Source organism: Aptenodytes forsteri, unplaced genomic scaffold (assembly GCF_000699145.1).
Source record: "Aptenodytes forsteri isolate BGI_AS27 unplaced genomic scaffold, ASM69914v1 Scaffold236, whole genome shotgun sequence".
In the NCBI taxonomy this organism is placed as follows: Eukaryota; Metazoa; Chordata; class Aves; order Sphenisciformes; family Spheniscidae; genus Aptenodytes; species Aptenodytes forsteri.
The window spans coordinates 2,464,446-2,474,238 of record NW_008794456.1 but is presented as its reverse complement, the minus strand read 5'-3'; the positions used below and the strand labels follow the sequence as shown (position 1 = coordinate 2,474,238).

At 38.3% G+C, this 9,793-nt stretch overlaps 1 protein-coding gene across 1 annotated transcript in view; it reads right to left on the bottom strand.

Moving 5' to 3' along the window:
• CUNH20orf194 (chromosome unknown C20orf194 homolog) overlaps positions 1-9,793 on the bottom strand; it is a 116,237-nt gene that overhangs the window by 47,348 nt on the left and 59,096 nt on the right. The window contains exons 6-8 of the mRNA XM_009290722.1: positions 6,551-6,647; positions 5,175-5,281; positions 1,647-1,724 (exon numbers count right to left, since the gene is read on the bottom strand). Coding sequence (XP_009288997.1) covers positions 1,647-1,724; positions 5,175-5,281; positions 6,551-6,647 — 282 coding nt within the window. The remainder of the gene's footprint in view (positions 1-1,646; positions 1,725-5,174; positions 5,282-6,550; positions 6,648-9,793) is intronic.

Sequence of the window (9,793 nt, the reverse complement as noted above, 5' to 3'; positions counted from 1 at the left end):
CATTCAAATTAATTAAAAAAATCAGAGAATCAATAGAGAAGTGTGTCATGCTGATAAAGCAGGAACCTCACAGAACTAGGCAATTTTAAAATGCTCTCAAGATTACTTTCAGCTACTTGTCACATACTAACTTGGAAGATGAAAGACATCCTGGTTTTAGAAAGTGTAGTTTTTCAGACATACAGCAGGCAAAACTAGAACTATGATTTTAGCAGTGGTATGAGTATTATACAGTGTTTGACTTCAGCCACTTCATTAATGCAATAATGAACGAAATTTAGAGAGTGAATGTTGATGAAATCTTACAAGCCTTCCAAAATACTAATAAAGCTTGTATTAGAGGTTTAAAATGAAGGCTTATATTTAAGGGGAGGAACTATCATTGGAGAATATTCCAGTCTCAAATAAGCTTTTCACAGAAGCTAAGAACTAAAACATGCTTTTATCAGCTGATTTGGAACATGCCAATATTGTACAGAATATTCTTTTAAATTCCAAGTAGAGTTAAAATCAGAACTTCTTGGAATCAAAGCTGTGTTAACAAAAAAAACCTATGAATATATACCACCTTCAAATGCTCTTTAAGCACACCTAGCATATACCAGCTTCAAATGCTCTTTAAGCGCACCTAGCTTCATCCTCATGGAGAAAATGAATCATTTTTAAAATCACCAGTTTCTATGAAACCAGAGTTGTATGAAAACCCCATTCATTAGGGTTTTTGGGTTTGGGGTTTTTTTTTCAGAAAATTTGAAGTCAATTTAACAACAACTTTCAGGCTCAAAATTTCAAAATAGGATAAATAAGTTTGTTTATGGGTAGACTTACCAGGCACAAGAAAACAGTCCCAAACATTTCTCTCGCTTCCACAGGAAGGGGGAAGTGAAGTATCATAGAGTGACTATTTAGACTGACAGCCTTGTAAACCGTATGACATTTTAATTTTCATTACAGCAGTTGATTAAACAACCAAATTGGTGTGAACTACCAATATTTTATTAATAAAGGATACTTACTGCTGAACTTGCTACATATTAGAAGCCTACTTAGCTGCCAAGCTAGAAACTGATAAAAAATTAACAACAAAATAATATATACTAATACTCATACATTGCTTTCTTCTCTAGCACTGAGATCAGACCATCGCATTAAAATGAGGAATCACTTTACACTGTATGTTTGTATTTCACAAAGCACCAGGGCAGCCACTGTGTGTCACTGTTATCCACTTAAAGTAGTTACAAAGCAATCACGAAAGTGGGTTTTTCCTGGAAGAATGGCTGTACGTTAAAGCGGATTTTTTCCCCCTTGCTGCAAAAGGAGGATTAACACACACAAACATACCAACTTTCTGGACTCTGTACACAGTCCTACGACCTGAAAAATAGTCGCACCATTTAGAGGAACTTTTAGGAGAATTTCAGGCAAATTAAGAAATTCGAGGAATTCAAGACAAGCTATTTCAAAGTTTTGCAGACTTTGTGGTAGATTTGAAGAAAGGAAAGAGACCCTGCGAACAACAGTATGCAGAGCCAGTAGATTAAGTACATAAGCACTATTAAAAACCAAACAAACAAAATAACAATTTTGCTCTGCAGCTACACTGACAGACTAGAAGTCGATTCAGGGTATTTCACACACATTACCTCAAAGAGCAAGTCCTCCAAGGAAACAGGATCCATTTTGCTGTATGTCTTCCACAAATCAACACTGACATCCATTAACTGAAAAATATTTTAAAGGCACTCCTGTGAAAAATGCCGTGAAGAATGCCACAGATTCAGGTTTATGCCACATTGAAACAGACTTGCAGCACACCGCCCAGTCCAAGAGTCCTCCTTAACTCTGAATTCAGAAATATTTTTACACTACTGGTTACAAAAGAATTGACCAAATGCAAGTCTTCTGGATGCTTCAGAGACTCATCTCCTCAAGTGAGGGTTTAAAGCACGCGCAAAGTTTTGCTCGCATTTTTCAAATGAATCATTTCGTTAAGTTTTTCAAAATTGAGTTAATAGCAAAGAATAGTATCAGCTGGTGCAACCAAAAGGGAAAGATCAGTTTTCTGAAACAAGACAGACAAGAAGCAGATTCCAAGGTTACTCATCCTATGTACCAGCCAATCCTTGCTGTAAGCGTAATGTAAATTTAGGCTAAGCTAGTTTAACCTAGCAATTAGCAATACCTTCTTCCAAGTAGTAAGATGATGTGTATGAGAACACTATTCATATCAGCTGGTGCAACCAAAAGGGAAAGATCAGTTTTCTGAAACAAGACAGACAAGAAGCAGATTCCAAGGTTACTCATCCTATGTACCAGCCAATCCTTGCTGTAAGCGTAATGTAAATTTAGGCTAAGCTAGTTTAACCTAGCAATTAGCAATACCTTCTTCCAAGTAGTAAGATGATGTGTATGAGAACACTATTCAAAAATATATTCTTAAGGGACACTTGTATCTGAATATTTCTGTATTTTCTTAAGGGACACTTGTATCTGAATAATTTCTGTATTTACAGGGTTCCCCACCACCCACTTAATTAAAAATGCAACTGACTGGAATTTTCTTAAACTACTGCTTTACAGTTATTCCAGTTACTCGTATTATTAGATATGGCAACAATGATTTCCCAGACATCACTTCCATAAACCTATCAGTACAGTAAATTCTCTGGATTACAGCATCTGGAGCAACTGTGACTTCTGTAGTGAGAGTAATAGAGCAACTGCCCTTAAAACACTGAAAAGATATTAATAAATTATCATCATTAGATTATCTTCAAGTCTAACAGCATAGATTGCACAGCAGAGGGAAAGTCAGCTTGAGGAGCTAAAAATGAACCGAGAACACCCCTTTTAATAAGGGCAGAAATATTCATTTATAGATGATTTACAGTGATCCCAAACGTACTTCCTCCCATAGATTAGTTTTTCCTCCCCATCTGTGACATATAGCAGCTGCCTAACAGATAACCATGCATAAACAGTTACGTAAAAGTTAAAAATGCCACTTCCCACTTGAAATCCCCTTCTGACTTTAAGGAGGAAGAAAGCAAGAACTCAAGCTGGAACTGGCTGAACTGCCAGAGCTAACAGGCTTACTCTTAAAAACAGATACTGAGAATTTGCATTGCTCCTTTTTAAGTCCGCAAAAGAGCTGTAAAGCCAGTATCAACTGCCACAATGAAACGGGAGAGGCTCTGTCTTTACAAAGTCATTGCCGCACTGTGTCTACACGTTTTCTCAAAGCCTCTACGGATTCATGAAAGGAATTGGTAAGGGTAATTGAAGACCCAAACAACTCCTGAATTCACAGTCAAATTTTCATTGACTAATTTCAGACATCGGGAAGGGCTATTGATACTTAGGCAGACCTCCACAAGGATGCTCACCTATTTGCACTTTGTATTTAATGATTTTGACAGGGTCACGCAACAAGATGATTACAGTACTAGTGATGGAATGAAGGAAAAAAAAAAGCATGAAGAACAGTATCGGTGGAAAGAGTACAGTGCTCAGAAAGGCACGCTTGAACTCACATAATTTTTGAGCAAGCATGTACAGTACTACATGTGATGAGACTTTAACAATGGTACTATTAATTCCTGGGGGTTTTTCCAGTTGTCAGAAGTCAGACAAAGAACATTCTGGCTGTAAAAATGGAGGAGTGACAAGAAAAATAGGACATCTACATTTCTGTGGCAGACGTCCAAGAAAATTAAATGAAAGAAGCTTCAAACAAGTATATAAATACAAAACTGTCCTCTGAAGATGCTGTTAGAGTGTATTTAATAAATAGGCCAATCAAATTACACAGGTTGCTCAGAGTGGAACAGCAAATCATTATTAAAACTAGGAACATCATCCAAAATCTTGGCTGTTGCTGTATTCAGCAGGCTATGATGACCTAAGAATATAGGTTGATGAGAAAAGTAGATGCATCTCTTGTGTCAGAACTAATGACCCAAGAAATAGTCACTTCTGATTTTCTCAGTTCATTTCAAGGCACTTGTCACTAACCAGCTCCTCCTGCACTGCTCTTGAAGATCTATACCCATCTCGCAGAGTTAAAAAAGTGTTTTCTGTTATTGGTAGAGGAAGCTCTAGAGGAGAAGGAAAAAAGTTCTAAATCTCAACAGGGGTGCTGGGGACACACCAAACAATCATGGTTTATCCAGGACAGAGTGCTGTGTAGCTCGTAACAGTCTCTCAGCAAGACTGTGGTGTCTCCATCCTTGCAGATTCAAAACTCAGCCTCCTAAGATCCTGAAAAACTTCATCCAACTTAGAAGCTGGCCTCCTTGGAGCGGTGAGTCAGGACTAGACGATCTCCAAAGGTACTTTCCAACTGAAATTATTCTATGATTCAATTTCTGCTTCAGAATGGAAATGGAAGAAAATGAAAAATGTAACTACTTACTTCATATTTCATCGTAAAGAAGCCATCACCCCCAATTCCTTCCAGTGCAAAAGCCTGCACTATTGGCCACTTTTCAACAATGAACATATCAAATATCTGTAGATGACCTGCAAAAGAAATGTTTCACAGAAACATTCTCTCACGAATACCGTCAGTTTAATTTTCTGTGAGATCTTAGGGTTGTTCTGAGATTCTAATAAAGGATCTCAATTATCCTGTCTTTGTACGACTTAAAATCTGTAATTGAAAAATGTTTTTTGTGAAGATGGTAGCTTTTAGAAACTCCTTTCTTTACACCCCAAATTTTGTCCCTTTTTTCCAGCTACCACTCTAGTAAGAGATACAACATCTCCTTGCAAATGTCATTCCAAGCCCATTAGCAAAACTGTGCCCGTTAAAATTCAAAATACTAAACAGGGAGCTTTGCTTACTCCAATTTCTTTAAATATTTGGCCTTAAGTCAAATACTGTCAACGTCATCCCCATATTAATCAGAATTTTAAGTCGGGGGAGAGGAAAATATTCAGCCTAGCTCGTAACAGTCTCTCAGCAAGACTGTGGTGTCTCCATCCTTGCAGATTCAAAACTCAGCCTCCTAAGATCCTGAAAAACTTCATCCAACTTAGAAGCTGGCCTCCTTGGAGCGGTGAGTCAGGACTAGACGATCTCCAAAGGTACTTTCCAACTGAAATTATTCTATGATTCAATTTCTGCTTCAGAATGGAAATGGAAGAAAATGAAAAATGTAACTACTTACTTCATATTTCATCGTAAAGAAGCCATCACCCCCAATTCCTTCCAGTGCAAAAGCCTGCACTATTGGCCACTTTTCAACAATGAACATATCAAATATCTGTAGATGACCTGCAAAAGAAATGTTTCACAGAAACATTCTCTCACGAATACCGTCAGTTTAATTTTCTGTGAGATCTTAGGGTTGTTCTGAGATTCTAATAAAGGATCTCAATTATCCTGTCTTTGTACGACTTAAAATCTGTAATTGAAAAATGTTTTTTGTGAAGATGGTAGCTTTTAGAAACTCCTTTCTTTACACCCCAAATTTTGTCCCTTTTTTCCAGCTACCACTCTAGTAAGAGATACAACATCTCCTTGCAAATGTCATTCCAAGCCCATTAGCAAAACTGTGCCCGTTAAAATTCAAAATACTAAACAGGGAGCTTTGCTTACTCCAATTTCTTTAAATATTTGGCCTTAAGTCAAATACTGTCAACGTCATCCCCATATTAATCAGAATTTTAAGTTGGGGGAGAGGAAAACTATTCAGCCTGGTACTCATCGGTGAAGCTGTGAGCCATGTGAAGTGAAGTGTGATTATCATCCCTAAGCTACACACCTTCTTTAGATACTTCCTAACAAAGAACCGCCATCCTCCCCCCATGCCCTGACCCATTCATGATTTTTCAGGCAGTCAGAGCATACCATCCTTTCCTCAAGAGAAGCACAGAGGAATTAGGAATTAAAAAAAAAAAAACCAAACCCATACCAAAACTGAATTAGCTTGGTTTGAACTTACATGGTTCAAAAATAGAAAGCAATTTTCTTTTTTTTTTTGTTTTGTTTGCCTCTCACCTACTGTACCATGGACCAAAAACCCCACACGCTCACGCTGCACGGTGAAGTACATCCACTGCATTGCTTTTGCATTATTCACTGTTGGGGATACTGCAAAGTACACTTTACTGAACAATGTAAGATTACACTGTTCAGGCTGCAAGGCTGGCTACAGATCATAACAGGAAGTCATGCAGTCCAGTCTTTTCAGTGCTAAAAAAGGAAACTCGCATAACGAAATGTTTAGTCTTTCCTTACATAAAGAAGTATTTATCCGGAGCTCCCATCTGAACAGAGAACTTCTGTAGCGGCAGAACACACTTCTCTGAATGTGAATTATTTCTTTGCCTCACGCTGTGAGCATTCACTCTTCAGATGAAGTCTAAGGGCTTACATTTTTCAGAAAGAAACCCAACTCTTAAGTAAAAAGAGGCTAAAAGGAAACTATTGACATATTAATCCTTACTTCTAACCAAAGGCAAGGAAATCTTCATTCCCTGAACCGCATGACTTGCGTGCTGCAAAACACTTACACTATAAGCATAAAACAAGCTAACCTACCTTGGCAGCTGTACGGAATACCAATGCGACTGCAGTCTCGAACCATGTCTACAAAGCTGGAAATTTTGAATTCCTCTGCAGCTTCTTCATCTTCATACTGAAAGAAGTCATTTAAAATAAAGTTTGATTAGGCATGCCTAATTTGATTGTGAGTTTTGCACTAAAGAGAATATGTATTGTACTGTTTTAATTCCATAGCAAATGTCACGTGATCCACTAACTTATTATCCACAGCTTCCAGAAGCTAAAGAACCTCTTTAGTATCTATATTTTGAAAACTCCGTCATGGCAGGGATGTATTCAAGCCAATGGAAATTGTTCTTTAAAAAATCAAACTTCAGAGCAAGGTTTTTAATAAGGTTATACAAAGGCATAAATATATACTTTATTTTCAGCTTTCAGTGACGTCTTTCAACATCATCTACTAGATTCTGGACAATTCTTAAACAATAAAAGATTTTGTGACTATTAACTGATCTGCCACAAAAAACTTGCCACTGAGGGGAAAAAAAGAATAATTTACCAGCTTAACAACATTAAACCAGGAAAGCCAACTGACAAGATATGCCTCAAGTCACAGAACAAGCAATAAGAACCAATTGCTGTCTGAGGGAGAGGCATATATAGGAAAAGGAGGAGGAAAGAAGAGGAGACACCACCATGCAACACTATCTCGCTGTTTCACGCTAGTAGCAGACTGAAGAGCAGGAGCGAAGAACAAATATCATACTTATGGCTCAGAAAAGCATAGAAACTAGACTGACAAATCACACAAAAATCACTTTTATAACAGAACAAAAAAAATCAGAAATGCTCTCTGATTTTTATCTGAAAAGGCAGTTTAGTAGCAAGTCTGAAACCAACAGGCCTAGCACTGCTGGGTACTTCAAGAGTCACTTGCGTTCTGGAGCAAGATCAGAAGGCGGTGGCGTTTTGTCTTTTTTTTAATTTTTTTTTTTTTTTTTTTTTTTTTATGTACAGTGCTCTGAACTTAATATCAGGGTAAATTACATGATCATGAACTTTTTGTATATAGCTCTTGTGAGCTTCAGGGTACACCCAACAAATTTACTTTAAGAACAAGTTCTTTTAAGACAAGCCTGAATTTAAGACGCAGCCCAAGTTCCTCCATGATGTGTTCTTTCTTCAATCCCAGGAAGCCAGATCAAAGTGTCAGTTCAAAGCCAAGCCCCAAACAACTGCCAGTTTCTCAAGACTTAAAATGCCATTAGAATAAGAACTTGGGTTTTGGCAGGGTGCTAAAGGCTTGCTCACTATCTGCTATTGCAGGTATAAATACAGCCCGTTCCATGAACAGTACAGTCATGACGCCCAGAAAGCTGACACAGTATGCATCAAATGTCAGTACTTTATCTTATTTGGCCATTTTGAAAACGGGCATTCTTTAATAACAGGTTATCTCTGCCGATAACTAGGATATTCACTTAAATGCCTATGGTCTAGTTAAAGGCAAGTGGGAACGAAGAAACGAAGGAGAGGCTATAGGTTTTGCCACATTCATCAAGAGCTGCACAGAGCCAGGTATGGCATCGCTTTCTTTATTTCTAAAGCTCTTGAGGTTTTTAGGTTTCATTTTTACAAAAGCAAGAAAAAGTTGTTTCTATCACTGAAAAAAAAAAAAAAGCTTAAAAGCCACTACAGGCAATCCTCCCGTAAACAGGATGTACTTAAAGCCTGACACAGCAACGTTTTTTGGTTTCTTTTCCAGAAGTAATCTAGGAAACTGGCAGTTCTTATACATTAGAAATGTGACTAGAAGCGCATCGCTCAGCTCATTCACATGAAACAGCAATGAAGCAAACCTTGTATTTTCAACTTCAGAAATCAAACATTTCCATTCATTTCCACAAATAGCAAAGCATATGGTTTACCTTTCTGGTTACACCACTATTTCAAGCCAGTACTGTGTGATTAAGGTTACTACTTACCACGATAAATCATATAAAAGCCCATAAGCAGATGCAGCTTAAAATTCAATAGCTGAGATTACAGTCGTGCTAGCAATAACGTGTTAAGAACTACTCCAGTCTTGACTCCAAAATGTGAGAGTTTTACCACCCTCAGGTATGCTTCAAGGTTTGGCCTTTCAGTAGGGATTTTGGCAACACAAAAACCTTACGAAGCCAGGCTTTAGATTTTGCTATGGCATGCTTTAACCTGTAGCTCAGCTGTTTACATCTTAACAAGAAGTAATTATCCCCCTCTGTGCAGCACTCCTGGGACTGTATCTAGAACACTGCATCCAGTTTTAGGACCCACGTACAAGAAAGATGTTGACAAACTGGAGCAAGTTCAGTGGATGGCCACCACGATGATCAGGGGGTTAGAGCACTTGTCCTACAAGGAGAGACCCAGGCTTGTTCAGCCCGGAGGAGGCAATGGCTGGACCTCAGAGCTGCCTTTCAACACCCACAAAAACGTTATTGAGATGCAAGGCAAAAGGCATGATTTAAAACAAGAGAGGTTCAGACTAGATAAAAGGAAACACCTTCTGACTATTAGGACAGTCGAGTAATGGAGCAGATAGCCAAGAGAAGTTCTGCAGTCATCATCCTTGGACGCTTTCAACATCCAACTGCAAAAAAAACTCGAGTAGCCTGATCTGATCTCATCGCTAACCCTGCCTTAAACAGGAGGCTGGACAAGATGATATCCAGAGGTCCCTTCTAACCTGAATTAGTTTAGATGACAGAATTATGAAATATCGAACAGCCACATAAAAACACAATCAACCTATCATAAGCCCCATCGCTTTCAAGCTGGAAACTCAAGGGAACAAAAGGTTTCTCTCTCTGACCTCCCCAAGCATTCTTCCGCCAGCTTCACCCATTGACATCGCAGGCTCCTGACCCCCTCCCTTCAGATTTCAGTATAATTCTAACTCAGAAAAGGAACTACACAGAACTGAACGGGGTCGGGGGGGGGGGAAGCTTCCCATGATGGCATTTAGGGAGAAGCATTTCCAGTCTCAACTGGAATAAAAAGGTTTTTATTCTACACCTAGACAAACAGCATTTTCATTTTTACTCCTCTAACAGTACTTCACCATGATAAACATAGCTTTTCTAAGAATACCTTGACTTTTAAATGCAAGGTGAAACTCACATCACTCACATGGTCCAATGAAAGCAAGGTTAATAGATCTTGAAAGGAAGCATGGAAAGTTAAAATGAAAATACGTAATAAAGTTTCTTGATTTTTAAATGGCTTACTAAGCTGATC